Source organism: Necator americanus, chromosome V (genome assembly GCF_031761385.1).
Source record: "Necator americanus strain Aroian chromosome V, whole genome shotgun sequence".
NCBI lineage: Eukaryota > Metazoa > Nematoda > Chromadorea > Rhabditida > Ancylostomatidae > Necator > Necator americanus.
Window position 1 is genome coordinate 6,880,835 of NC_087375.1, and position 14,911 is coordinate 6,895,745.

Below are 14,911 nucleotides of genomic sequence, written 5' to 3' on the forward strand. Positions count from 1 at the left end.
GCTAGCCGATGTGTCAAGTCAGTGTTTTTATCCTCCCAGACAAGTCTGGTATCAATTTATCGACCCCGGAGGGATGGAAGGCTTAGTGAGCGCTAGGCCGGATTTGAACCTCCGATCGATCGTGGAGGAAGCGGAACCACTAACTGGTGCACTGCACCCGCCCCATGTAAATGAATATTTCCGGAAATACTCTCGTAATAATGTTATGGTAACAAACTCTCATTATTTCCCTATGAAAAAATAACTGTGGTAGCATCACAAAGTACTCGGGCAACAACTTTCCGAACAGCAACAGTTGCAAAAACACCGTAAATCGCTTCCTGCCTTGAATTTTGTATAATTTATTGAATAGACTAGGGTATGCTAGAAATATCAAGCAACTATATTTTAGTATGTTATATCGAGGAACAATGGAACTATAGAAGCGTGAATGAAGTTGCAAATAGCAGGTCCTGCTTAGAGTTCCATCTCCATCTCATTACAGTGCTGCTGGTTACGTTATGTCGATCATGAACACCTCCAATGGTGCTTCCTGCAACGCAGTCAGGCATGAATAAGATAAAAGAAAGCATCATCATCATTCACTATTTTCTGGAACTTTCTAAAATTCTGCCTACGGTGGAACGGTATGTTCTCAAAACCTCCAATATCAGGCAAAATCGACAGACAAATCTAAATAGAGTATAGGTTTGGGAATGCTAAAAGGAAATAGTGCGAGTGCCAAAAAATCTTCAGCAGAGCAGTACCACCGACAAGGAATTTTTCAGAGAAGAAAAGGACAAAAATCTAATTTTAAATCTGAATCTGGCTAAAGTGGCTATATGCGATGGGTACTCAACTGGAGACTGTGTTACTCGACAAGCGCGACATCCCTCCCGAAGATCCAACGTAGTAGATGGCCCAGAAAAATCCCGTTCTGTCTACTTTACAAATCCGATAATATGAGCACAGCGGTACGGAGCTGTCCTCGAAAAGCGGATCTAGAGAATGACGTGAGGGTTGTGGAAATACCTCCAGCGAACCTCAAGAGCCAACTTCCAGCTGCGTGGTTTGCCCTTATGGCAGAGAGGGTGATTACATGATATCAGAAGTGGTGTATTGTATCACGTGCGGGTTCTGCGGTGACGATTATATAGGGGAAACGGGACGTCCACTGTGTATTAGGGTCAAGGAGCATCTAGATGGTTTCGCAAAATCTAAACTTCCCACCTTACTAGGAGCACACCGTAGAATATGTCATCAAAACTCCGACTACGAAGTAGAGGCAGAAGTTAGTATACTATCCTACGAGTCCGAGTCACAGCACGCAGAACACTAGAAGCATTTTGGATCACTGCCAAAAGTCCAAAAATTAACAGAAAGGATGAGTGCTGATGCTTGCACTCATCCTTTCTGTTAAATTTTGGACTATTGGATTTTTGGACATTGCTATTATACAAACGAGCTATCCCGTATCAAGACCTATGCGGGGTTTGATCTGCGGGGCGGGCCGTGAGGTCCGAGGTGAGGGGTGAGGTCTATATAAAACCCTTTTGACTCATAGTTGTGGTACGTGGTGGTCTGTTGCGTTACCAAGTCTAGGTAATCAGGTAAGCACCAGCCGACGTGTTCCTGTTTGAGTTCACCTACCGTTTGAATGCTTTCTGTAGGGCGGAACGCTTGAGAGGATAAATCGCTGATAGCTTTGATTTTTTCCAGGCTCTGACGAAGGCTATAACGCCGAAACGTTAGCTGTTGTTTAATAAATGTAGATCAATACCGTTCTTTTCTACAGCTCCAGAAAATGAATTAAAAACTATGTTTCAAAATGCCAAGACTCAAAGACAGTCGAAATGAGTATTTGTAAGTACACTCTATGAGGAACCTATGCAATTTAAAATTGTTAAATATACTTCTCTAATGGGGCGAGAGTCCAATTCACGAAATCTGAGCTGAGTCATCGAAAAAAATTTGCGAAAAGGAGAATTTGTTGTATCATTTGATACTTTTATTTAAGGTTTAAAAAAATTATAAACGATTGATTTGTAGTTTGTAACAACTTCTAATTCATATACAATAGTCTTGATGCAAATCGGTCACAATGTGATCATAATGGCTATAAAAACAGCACAAATAACACAAATTCCTGCACATAACAGCATCCAGGGAACAGAGACAGAAGAATACTGAAACATCAAGGGGATGGTGCTATGAAATAAAGTGTGAATTTATTGAATTATATGCATTATTCAGAAGAAAACCCATTGGTAACATCCATACCTCATCTGGAGCTGTTCCCTCATACGGAAGTTGATCACATCGTGGAACAATGTATTTCTGAGAGATGTTCGTAGCATTCACCCAAGAGTGATGAGAGGAAAACTAAAAATTTTGTTTCAAAGGGAAAAGTATCTTGTGTAGGAAACTAGGAAATTCTTCAAGGAAACTGCTTGTATGCTTACCAATGTCTTAAGCGTTTTTCTACTTTCCGATTTGATCAAATCATTATCGATCAGTGTTTTCCACGCATTATTGATTGCTAACCTATCAAGAAAGAAAATGGAGGAGATTGCAAAAAAAGGAGAAATTCGAATATATTTTTTTAGTGTTTCAACAAATTTCAAAGAACGTTACAAGCAAAAGGTGGGGAAGGGGGTATTACTTTGTAAAAGTTAACGATTTACGAAAATAAAAAAAAGATCAAAGTTAGTTTTTTTTCAATTCCAAAAAATTCAAAATTCATGTACAAATTCGAAAAAAAAAACTGATTCATTTATGATGCATGGAGTTCTATTGCACCTTGCTGAAAATTCAAATCTCTTAAGGTATTGGGGGACAACTTAGGTGGGCAGAAATTTCCAAAGTAAATATTTCGTCATTTTTTCCATCAGTCGATGTCAGAATTAATCATTTGAGCATTGTAGGGGGGTTCGTTTTTTAGAGCTTTTATTTTATTTGTTTTTTACTGAATAAATTTATTTAATGTGATATAGACTATTGGAGAAATTGAGGACGAGATGAACATAGTAATATGACACATAGACAACTCGGCGAGAATTAATGAAAGTGCATGATTCTGCTGCCAGTGCCCCAAGTCCTGCACAAAAAACTGGAACCATAGCGTGAGGTCAGTGTGACTATTAGCCCTGGATGGGGCTGGCTTCGCAATAAGAGGCAGTTGAAGGAACAAGAATATACAGCGTGTGTAAATCGGCGAGCAGTTACGGTGCACTATGGTGGTGTTCTTCACTAGCTCGGAGGCAACATCTGGATGGCTTTATACAAGGAGGAATCTTTGCGAAACCGGAAGAAGAATGATGTGTGAAAAAAAAACAACCCAAAGTTTGCTGACAGCACTGTTTCACGTGCACGAGGAATGTTTCCAATCACAGGCGCTACTGCCCGAAGAGGAGGAGGTGCTCCACCACCTCCTACTTTATGGTGGCATCGGCTTTATCATCCATAAAAATAACATCATGCCTGAATGAATACCTGAAAAAGTGCACACGGAGGAGGAGTACAGTATCACAATAACGTTGGTCGGTGAGTGTATCGTGTTCAAAGATTTTGAGGTCAGTACGATAGTGCCACGAGCATGGGGACTGGACCAACGAAGAATCGAGCCGGGTACTCTTCTCGGATGAGAGCAGGTTCAGTCTGAGTAGTATTTCTGGATGAACCCTCATATATGGCAAGAGGTGGGAACACTTAATGCACCCAGGAGCACTGTAGAACAACACTGCGATCCCTCTGATGGTCCAGGTGTTATAATGTGAGGAGGCAACGTAGTTGTAGAGGTAGTTGACAACGGTCGAGCACCCTTCTCCTTCGGGCAGCAGTGCCTGTGGTTCGGAACCTCCCCCGCCACCCCTTCCACGCACGTGAAATAATGCTGTGAGCAGTGACGAACTCCTGAGCTATACTCTTCCACTTCTTCCTTCCAGATTCCTGATGATCCTTTCCCGTGTGAAATCATCCAGAGTGTCTCCGAGCCATATTGTGGTGGAGAACACCACTACAGTGCACCGTAACTGCTCGCTGATTGACACTCACTGTCTTTTCCCGTTCTTCCAATTCTTCCAACTGCCTCGTGTTACGCGGACAGCTCCATGGAATGCTACAGACACGCTGACCTCATGCCATGAGAAGTCTAGCTTTCTGTGCAGGACTGGGAGACCTCAGGTCACATACTCCCACATTTTCAATCATTTCCACTGAGTTGATAATAGGTCATATTACTTCACTTGTCTCGTCCTCATGTTTTACACACCAGTGTATTATATTGAAGTTAAAGGATAAAGGCTGGAGTGTCTGGCGTTAATCAATCCGCTTGGGATGCGCCCCCACGTTCACTTCAATTCAGAATCGTTAGAGGTTCACGAACGTGTAACTGGCCTATACAATGACTTGCGGTGGCTAGCCGATGGGTCAAGTCAGTGTTTTTATCCTCCCAGACAAGTCTGGTACCAATTTATCGACTCTGTAGGGTATGAAAGGCTTGGTGAGCACTAGGGCGGATTCGAACCTCCGATCGATCCTGCAGGAAGCGGAACCTCTAACCGCTACACTACACCCGCACTGTATTATATTAGATTACTATATTTTGTACATTACCATATTTATATCATTGTATAATGCAATCTAGTTATATTGCATTATCATATATCAAAAATTTAATCAATTAATTTAATTATGTCACACTTTCGCGTAAGTACTAGAAGAGAACCGCCTCACTAGATTCCAACTTCCTACTCACTTACCATTTTCCTCATTTTAAAAAAGTAGTACTACTCGTAATTGAAGATAAATACTTACCCATCATATGGATCTTTCTCATTTTCCGGTAACATTCGAAGTGTCTCGTTAAATAAATAATCGGCAACCTGGAAGAAGGAAAATAGAAACAATACAGATATATTTGTTCGCAAAAAAACCTTAAACAATGTTTTTGGGACAACAACACGATTCACAGAACGTAGAACAACTTTGCACATACTTGTAAGGTTAGCACGTCCTCTTTTTCAGTATTCTTGGCCAATTTTGCAAGAGCATTTAATTGCTTCTTGAGCTCCTTTGCCACTCTGACCTCCCGACGTAGCTTAATCGAAATTTAAAGAAAGTGGTAGAGATAGAGAAAGCGAGAAAAAAAAGAAAGAATCAACAGTGTTCGTCCTAAACCTATTGTGGTGTCTTACGGTAGTCATTATTAGCATTACATAGACAAGCGTATTTATTTCAAATTCAGCGCATCTCCTTATGGATTAAAGGCATCACCTCACGAATCTGAGGTGGTACGGATTTCAGGTGAAGTATTCGTATACGGCATAGTAGATTATGGAGTGGGGTGTGATTCCGTTTCATTCCTTTCTAATTGCCGTAAAAAAACCTCCCGGAAGATGCAGCGCGTGCACAAGGCTGGCACGCCCCAATCGAACTCGTTGTGGGAAATAGCGCCCCGGAACGCTCAAAGTCGTATCTTCCGGGCCGTTTTTTTTACGGCAATTAGGAAGAAATGGACGGAATCACCCTTATCTCCATAATCTACGATCCCGTATACGAATACTGCACCTGAAATCCGTACCACCTCAGATTCGATTACCTTTAAAGGCACCATACCATATACAAATCTGACGTGGTGAGGGACTGAATTTAAGTAGTTGCTATGGTAACAAAGGGGATTTGATAGCACTAACTTAGTTCCAACAAAACAACCACAATCAGGTAAAGATAACTATGACTGGAAAGATTTTTTTGTCTACTTGATTTCTACGCAAGAAATCCAATAGCTCCCAAATGTTAAATGGTTTCAAACCTTTTGGGAAGAAGAATTCTGAAAAAGACGGAACACATAGTTGTTCTTCCCACCAAGAAGATCATCGAAACCTTGATAGTTGCTAAAAGATTGGATTCTTTATGATGAAGATGTTAATTATGGTGAAAAAAATCTGATTTCTTAGAAAAAAATAGCAGAAAGAGTTTCTGTTTGACGTGCGCCACAAAAAGTACTAACCCAGGTTCCACTGACAATAAATTAGGTGCCGATTTTTCTTTCAAAAACTTTTCCTGTTTTTTTTTAGATCTGACTCAAAAAAGCGTGTTTTCCCTTTCTTATTCCTCTCTTAGTGCACTACTAATGTATGGGTGTAAAAAAAAAACAAACAAAAAAAGAAAGTGATGATGAAGCACTGAAGCATTAGGGCGGACAACATCCACGGAACAAAAAAAAGTAGGAGTGACAAGAAAATCCGCTAGCGATCCTGCCTCCAGCAAATCGAAGATCATAGTATGGTTAAAGGCAACATACCACGAATCTGAGGTGGTGCGGATTTCAGTTAGAGTATCCGTATTCGTGGTCGTAGATTATGGAGACGGGGGTGGTTCCGCTCATCTCTGCCTGCATCACTGCAAGCAGCCGCCTCCAGAATGCTGTTTTGTGCGACGCCATCTACTGCAACGCCCCACCCCTTGCGCCGCCTCCGCCCTCCGATTCGTCGAAAACCAATTCGGACTGCTCCGATAGGCAGTAAGGGACGCTACGCCTGCAAGGGTGGCGCGCTGCAATAGAAGACATCGTAAAAAAAACAGCATTCAACAGCAAGGCCAGCTGCTCCACCTGAAATCCGTACCACCCCAGATTCGCGGTATGCTGCCTTTAATGTAGTTGTGGCTAATACACACACGGTAAGTGTAGTTACTCAGATCCTTTGTATTCCTTACCCTCAGACCTTTATCCTTACTATTACACTTTTCTACAATCGGAACCTGAAAGTCAATTTCTGGCTCAGGCCGTTTTTCATTGATCTGTTCCAGAAGCTTCAAGAAATCCTTCCGAAAATGTGAACTGCTTAGAATAAAATGTTCTCGGAGTTCTAGTAATGAGTTCTAATAACTATATAAATTCAAATTCAACTTCTCATCTGAACATATCTCTAGAAATTGCGTCAACACAAGCGTAATGTGCTTCCGGCTAACTTAGCGTATCTAAATCTAGATCAAAAATTCAAGTGCGTCCTGAGAAAGATGACGTAAGGTCAGCTTCAAGCGGAAATAACTCAGTGCTGAGATGAAAATGATGATTTTTCAGACTCATCTGAGAGGATCAGCATTCCGAGGAGATGAATCGCTTAAAATCTGTAAATCGTTTCTCTGCGTAGGCCGCGTTTGTAAATCTCTACAATTCTTATTAAGACCTAACGTGTTGCCCCATCCTGAAAAGGGAAGCATTTTTCCTTTTCCCCCTGTCAATAAGTTGAACCATAAACTATGACATTGTCCAGAAATGACGTGGTTATAAAGTTAACAAATTCATCGGTAGAAATCAGTCGTCTTTCAGCTGATTTCGATCTACGGTAGAGTTCAGTTCCAGATCAGTAGGTGCGTCGGTAGTAAATACCCGGCTTATGAAATGGTCAATCCCAAATTCTCTGTTCTTATCGTAACTCATGTAAGAAACAGGTGAAGCCGACTGAACATCAGAAAAAAAAACACAAGCATTTCCATCCACTCACTTTAACATGGCTATCCGTCGATCCACCTCATTCGCAATACGTTGCGCTGCTTCCAGTTCACCCAATTGTTGTTCTTCCAATGGATTCTTAAATGATTTTTATTCAAGAAAATGTGAAATACCAAAGAGTTTCGAATGGACTATTGATTACGAATATTTTAGATTGCCCTATTATTTGTTATTATTTTGTTCATTTTTCAGAAGCGAGTGCCTATCCCACGAACGCCTTTTCGTTGTACGGAGATGTATCCATTGGATATGTCAATGGTAGGGGTGGAAGTATAATAATTAACTAAGGTTGGCGAAACTTTGCCTGTTTTCATTTACTAAAGCAAAGTTCTGAGCGTATATTTCAAGAGCAGCAGCTCATTTTCTTTCTATTGGTGTTTTCAAAGCTTTGCACACTCTTGAGGATTCCGACGGCCTCTGATTCTTCATAAATCCGTCGGAGACAGATTCTGGGATACAAGTTGGTAGTGATGTTGTAAGTGCAATGGGAATAGACATGAGCGTAGTTGCGTCGGAAAATTATAATTACATCTCGTCGAAGGATCCTTGACTGAGTAATTTTCGAGGTGCGGTTTAATCTAACCAATATTATGGCATTTAAGGGAAGCCACTTTATAGAAGGTGTTGAGATACCACCACGAATAGAAAGGGTTAGGAATGAAGGAAGGTCACGAATATTAGCGCGATCACGTTCAATTCTTCCTAACTTTCCAAAAAAAATGGTCTTGTCATACCTTTACTCCCTACGAAACATCTTTCAACGCCATACGTCTGCGAGAGCAGCCATAGGCACCATGTCTGCCAGTGAGCGATATAGACAGTGTTAGCAACACGATTGTCTATGTACTCGCACATGGAAGCAGCGCCTATGCCTGCTCTCGCAGACGTAGGACGTAATAAGGTGCCTCGTAGAGGAGAAAGGTGCAATGTGACCATTTCTCATGCCGTTTTTGTAGACAACTAGAGGAGAAATTGAACGTGAAAGCTTTCATATCCGTGAAATACATCACTAAATCTATCTATGTGGAATAAATATACATTCACTACTATAGCTTCGTGTAGCGATTGAAATACCTTCAATTTTGAGCTGCGTTTAAACACCAAAAATGGCAACATATTATTCTCAAATGTACCGTTCAAATGTATTCATTCACCTGGATACTAGTATCCATAAGGCGATGTTCCATATCGTTATGCATCGTCTGCATTTTCCAGTTATGCTGCCAATCACCAGGAGACTAAGAATGAACAACACGGACAGTATAACTCATTACGAGGTTCTCCATAGTTGTCTGAGGAAAATAAATCGAGAAATTCTCACCTCTGTAGCGGTAGACGCAGCGCTGTCGCTGCTGAAACCACTTAGTGAGTTCACCGACGGTGCATGCGGTGGTGATGGATGAAAGTCAAGCGTAAATGGTTCGGAGAAGTCTAGAATTTTCTTCTTTCTTAAAAGTTATCACAGTTTATATTCCTAAAAATTGCTAACCATCCGTTTCACAATATGCTGTAACAGGACTTGGCCCGTATTCATATCTTGTTGGTCGAACTTTTAGAGGAACAGTTTTTGATTGCTTTATCTGTTTGTTGAACGGATTTTAAATGGTATGCAATCTCAAAAAATGAAAAAGTCATCCCAATTTACCTTTCTAACGATTTCCTGCTTTCCAATACCTAACGTGAGATCCTTCAGCGCTCTGCATAGAAAAATTGAGTGCCCAAGTGATGGAGGGACTTCGTGTAGCTCACTAGCCAAATGATAGACCGAACTGAATGGCCGTAGTCTGTTTAGGTCCCTAAAAATATGGTAAATTCAAAAAAAAATTTCTTTAACGTGAACAAACGCTAGTACCGCTCGATTTTTAGTCCACATAAGAATTTTTGTTTCCAAACAGTCTATCAAAAAAATATATAGATATAATACTATAAATAACATAAATAACAACAACATAAACATAAATATATAATCACTGCAGTGCTATATAATTTCGAGTTTAAGCAATGTTCAATTTTATTATCATTTTTTTCAAATTATTGAATTTCAAATAGAAATTTTAGAAAAAATAGAAAGATACGGAAACAAAAATGCAGCAACAACAACAAATAGAAATCAAACAGAAACAAAGACGAATCATGACAAACGTAAAGAACCATACACTTTGTCATTTAATGAATTTTAAAATAAATTAAATGAGTTAATTAATTAATTAATTAATTAATTAACTACTTAATTTTACATTAAAGAAAAAGAGCTTGGCACTTATGACTACTGAAAAGCGCAGAATTCTTCGAGTAGTTTTTTTCTCTCATGGGAATTTTGTTGCATTCTGGAATTTTACAACTCTTACGAGAAATTACGTTGCATTCTGGATTGGCGAACAGATTTCGTTGAAGGACCATTTCATTTTTCTATAAGAGTAGAATGATCTGATTTCCAAACACAAACTGCTATCAGTACTGCTCGGTTTATTCCTAACAAACATAGCAAAAACCCTGTTTCAATTTTGACAGTGCATTGTTTTCTTCGTTTTTGCTTAGTGCACCAGTGTATGTGAATAAATAAAAAATAAATAAGAATGTTAGGGATGATCAAATCTCGTACTCTATGCAGTTCTTTCCAACAACAATCCTTTTATTCATATCTGAACATTTCAGTCTTTCTTCTACCCATTTTTTGTTCTGTTCTTGAAATTCCTGAATATTTTTTTTTGTTTTCAAATGATAAATATAAAACAATAAACTTTAAAAATCCATACTTTCACCATATCAGAAACTCCACCAAACCGAAAGACATTCTCAAAGAAGAGAATCCGATGTTTTATCGATTTATCCACATCATCTGCTGCTTCGGCTATCATTTTAGGCCAAATTTTGAAATTTTTCTTCTTTAAAAGTGACGAATTAAGACAAGACGTTTTCCGGAAATACTTAGTAAATAGAATAAATAAACACACCTCTTCTTTTGCAATTGCTTTTCGATGAGTCGGATATAATGGTGTGATTTTCATATTCGTCACCGTTAATCGCTTTCCACGACCAAATGTTTCCGTGTCCTTACGACGACGTTCAATTTCGTTTCTCATGATATACGCAATACTGAAATTATATAAATCTCGAAGCATCGAGCATTCATCCCTCAGCCATTGCTATTTTTTTATTCGAAATTATTTATTTTTTATTAGATTTTTTATTTTGTTTTTATTTTAATTGTATTTTTTAATTTTTTTACAATTTGTATTAATGCCGTTTAAAAGCAGCAAATCATGAAATTGACAACATTGGGATATCTCTAGGAAAATTCAGGGCGAACGGTGTAGATTACGAGTATCAATGTACTCATCTTTAATTCCCCCTAATCACCTTAAAAAAACGGCATGGAGAACGGATTTTGTACGATTTTTCCTACGAGGTACCTTATAACACCATCTTCGGACACGCACCTGATCACGATAAATAGCACATCCTTTTGTTTTACCCGAAAACGTCCCTGGGTAAACCCTATTGATTATTGTCCGCTCACTCATAGCGGCCGCGCGCCGATAGGCGTGATGCGCCATGCAGTGCCTCGTAGGGAAATTCGTACAGCTAAGACGCTTCCCACGCTGTTTTCCAAGGCGATTAGAGAGAATTGAGCGTGATGATGCTTATACTCATAGTTTCCGCCTCTAAGGCTATCTTTTTAGTCTTTCGTATATCGTAAATTTTGTAGTCTGCTGTCTTTTAATACAGCTGAAATATCGCGTGATTAGAGAATTCAGTTTTTTCCTCTCACACCTTACAGAAGCAAAAGCGGAGGAGCTGTCTATTACGGATATGGTTTAGCAAACGGAGTAATTGGAGGAAATTCAAAGAATCCCTTCAAAAAGTTTGAAAAATAGACGAAAATCGTGTGGAAGAACACGACTCTTGAAAAAAAATGCTTTGAATCACGATTTCAACGTGAACGAGGAAGCCAACAGCGAAAGCGTGCAGTTTGGATTAAAGATTACAGAAACAGGCTTTATCCCACTCCCCTTCCTCTATTAGTCGTGATGAAGCATTATTTCCTACGAAATCAGTTGCAGCGCACCACCGCTGTGCATGCTCCGCATCCAAGTGCGAGCGGTAAAGATCCGTGTTGCCTTCTCAACAGTCTATTCAAGCGAAATCAATAAGTAGGCTGCTGAGGGGACCGGCACATGTACACGGAACCACGTTCTAACGTATCTCGTACGAATTAAGCAGTTACCATGCCGTTCCGCTTATCTCTCCCTGAATCACTGCAAGCAGACGGCCCCTGAATGCTGTTGAGTACGATGCCTTCTATTGCAGCCCGTCCAGCTTGCACGCGCAGCGTCCCCTACTGCCTATCGGGGCCTTCCGAATTGATTTTCGACGAATCGCAGGGCGAAGGCGGCGCGAGGGGTGGAGCGTTCAATAGATGGGGTCGTACGATACAGCATTCTGGAGGCGGCTGTTTGCAGTGATGCAGGGAGAGATGAGCGGAACCACCCCGGTCTCCATAATCTACGATCCTATATACCGCATATGAAATCCGCACCACCTCAGATTCGTGGTATGCTGCCTTTAAGGAAGGATGGGCGGGACCACTGCGTTCCGCAATCCACTATCCTAACTCTACGCTTTCGTTGTGGGTTCCGCACCACGTCAAAGTCGTGATACGCTGCCCCTGATAAGTGAGGAACTAGACGCTCTACGTAACTTAATACGTTAATACGGGATTACTGTTTCGCAAACGCACGTTTAAAATGATACTCGCAAAAGCCAAATTTCTTCAAATTGGTTTACCTTAACCAATCTGTGATATATTGCAGCGAAAGGGTTTTTTCTTCGGTCAATAGTGTTTGTGGCATGTACTGTAGATAGTAGAGCTTCGTTTCTTTGTAGTCCAACATAGTCAACTAAAAACATGACTGATATTTCTTGCAAAATTTGCATTAATTCCATAGCGCGGATGCGGTCGAGTAATGATGTGTTAAGGTATAGTCGGATCAAAACCACCTGAAAGCTGGCACAGTTGCGTAAAGGGCTGCTCTCGAGGTCAAAGACAATAAGCGGTCTCGATCGAGTTGGAATCCTTGTTAGCTCCATTCCCCTCTGCAGTCCGAGTGGAGCTAGCGATGGTCCCACCTCGACCACAACCGCTGGCAATACTACATCGCTTGTAGAGCAGCAGCTTACGCATTTCCACCAAGTACCAGCTCGTTTTGACCCAAATAAAGTTCCAACCACATTTCTAACACAACAGGTCAAGAATGATCCCGAAGATTAATGGATATCTCAGATTCGTGTAATAACCAGTGCTTCTCTTATAGGCCCTACACGCACCGTACACATCTATACCATGGGAACGAACGACGCTTACCTCATCTGTTCTACCATACGATCGATACAGCATCCACGGTGCATTATTTTCCGCAGATTTTGCTATAAGACATTCCACAGTTGGACCAGTGCCAAAAGTACTACAAGAAGAAATTGAAATATTATATTGGTGCTAGAAAACTAGTATGAAAACACGCACTATTCTCGTCTTCCATATTTTTCCGACGGTAGACCGATTCTTAAAAATTCTCTAATTTGTGTCGAGTTGCTATGTGCCATGTTCAGCGAAAACTGGAAACAAACTCTTGGAAGAGTAGGAAAATCGAAAAATGATTCGAATTAGATGAAATCGGAATAACCGATCACAGCAAGATTGAAAATGCTTGATATTTGATCAGGATCGCTATAGTGTTCGTCGTGCTCTTCCGGAAAATTTCTGGTTTTTTCTCTTAGGAAAGTTGCACTGATCCTAATGGTCGCTTTCATATCCGACCGCTACAATGAGATGTGAGTTTGAGTCAAACCGACCTTTCGAGCGTCAATTAACCGAATGCTGCCAATTTCCAGATGAAGTTCAGGAAACGACTCCGACGCACCACGTTTTGGCAACTAGAAGATTTCATTGGAAGAATGAAAAAGAACGAAAAAAAAACTAGAAAAATTGTAACACCTACAAAAAGCACGTGTTTCTCTCCAGGAGTCGCCAACGGAGTCTCTACCTACAATAAAAATTTTACAGAATCATTTCTAAAATTATTCAATATATTTGCCTTACCAAACCACTTTTCTTTTTGTGATTTGATCTGAAATGTTCGTGTTCAGCAATTGGATCTATCTACAACCAAGAAAAGAAGAGAAACGCTACCTTTTATTTGCCTTTTTACCAGCGCCTAACATTTCATCGACCGTACGGGAAAGGGAGAATAAACAATGCAGCATACCGGTAACAGTAGTTATAGCGGTAACAGTATTATGATCATAAAATTTCAAACATCCCTAAATGACAAAACGGTCGTTGTGGAATGGATTTTCTTAGGATTCGAAAAGAAGGACATGGCTAGGATTTTTTCAATGGATCGGGAGATCCACAGAGAATCGATGCGATGGTGCAGTTCTCCACCGTAACCTACCCAACGTTCCAACGTCGATCTTAGCGATAAGAGGGAGAAGGATGGGGTGATTGCAGTATATATGGCATACTTATAGGTTTAGATTTGTAGGTTACCTGAGTTTAGGGCTAAACCAAGCCGAAGAACCACCTCAACCTCCCCCCTCCCAGCGTTTCACCTCTACTGGTAAGCGATTGTGGGTCGATTAGCGACACCATGCCACGAGATTGACGATTTTAGGATCTCACCACGAAATGATTTGGTTAAGGGTGTAGTCTACGACTATGCGTGCAATCATTCTCAATTCCTTCTATTTGTCCTGTAAAACAGCGTGGGAACCGGCCATGTCGATCGAATTCCCCTACGAGGCGCCTAACAACGTGTCACATAAACAAGCGTAGGTATACGCCCCGCAGCTGCCAACACACTGCCGGTGCCGATGCTCCAGTCCCCTCGCTTTAGGGTGGCCGGCGAAGTGACCCCCTTCACCTAAACTGTCCTGTTGTCACGGGAAGAACGAGAGGGAAGAAAGAAAAAAAAAAAAAAACAATGGAGGTCTAGGAAGATGTAATGCAATAGTATAAAATAAGAAAACAATGTTTTGAAGGAGTAATCTACCAAAGCAGGAGGATGTGCAATTAGGGCGTGCTTGTCACTGTTTCCGAAAATTACTGGGATTAAAGAGCTGATATCTCCGTTTAAAGGCAGCATACCACGAATCTGAGGTGGTGCGGATTTCAGGTGGAGTATTCGTATACGGGATAGTAGATTATGGTGAGGGGTGTGGGTCCGTCCATTTCTTCCTTATTGCCGTAAAAAACGGCCCGGAAGATGCGGCGCCGCACAGGGTTGGCGCGCTCCAATCGAACTCCTTGTAGAAAATAGTGCGCCGGAACGCTCGAAGCCCTAGCTTCCGGGCCGTTTTCTACGGCAATTAGGAAGAAATGAACGGAATCACCCTCCTCCCCATAATCTGCAACCC

At 40.9% G+C, this 14,911-nt stretch overlaps 1 protein-coding gene across 2 annotated transcripts; it reads right to left on the reverse strand.

Moving 5' to 3' along the window:
- Positions 1-2,075: 2,075 nt before the first annotated feature.
- On the reverse strand, positions 2,076-13,759 carry RB195_013158 (uncharacterized protein; the record flags this gene model as incomplete). 2 transcript variants are annotated; one of them, XM_064202850.1, is made up of 21 exons in its annotated part: positions 2,076-2,165; positions 2,260-2,361; positions 2,442-2,523; positions 4,795-4,862; positions 4,976-5,077; positions 5,792-5,873; positions 7,488-7,573; positions 8,650-8,733; positions 8,817-8,926; positions 8,985-9,075; positions 9,141-9,291; positions 10,098-10,189; positions 10,252-10,380; positions 10,450-10,591; positions 12,284-12,396; positions 12,861-12,960; positions 13,020-13,111; positions 13,349-13,429; positions 13,495-13,539; positions 13,596-13,623; positions 13,686-13,759. In XM_064202850.1, 21 exons carry the CDS (start codon positions 13,757-13,759, stop codon positions 2,076-2,078), a joined length of 1,944 nt encoding a protein of 647 aa, XP_064058732.1. The 2 variants fall into 2 exon arrangements, with proteins under 2 accessions (XP_064058732.1, XP_064058731.1); XM_064202851.1 differs by lacking the exons at positions 10,098-10,189; positions 10,252-10,380 and having other exon boundaries at positions 9,141-9,192; positions 9,266-9,291.
- Positions 13,760-14,911: the final 1,152 nt, after the last annotated feature.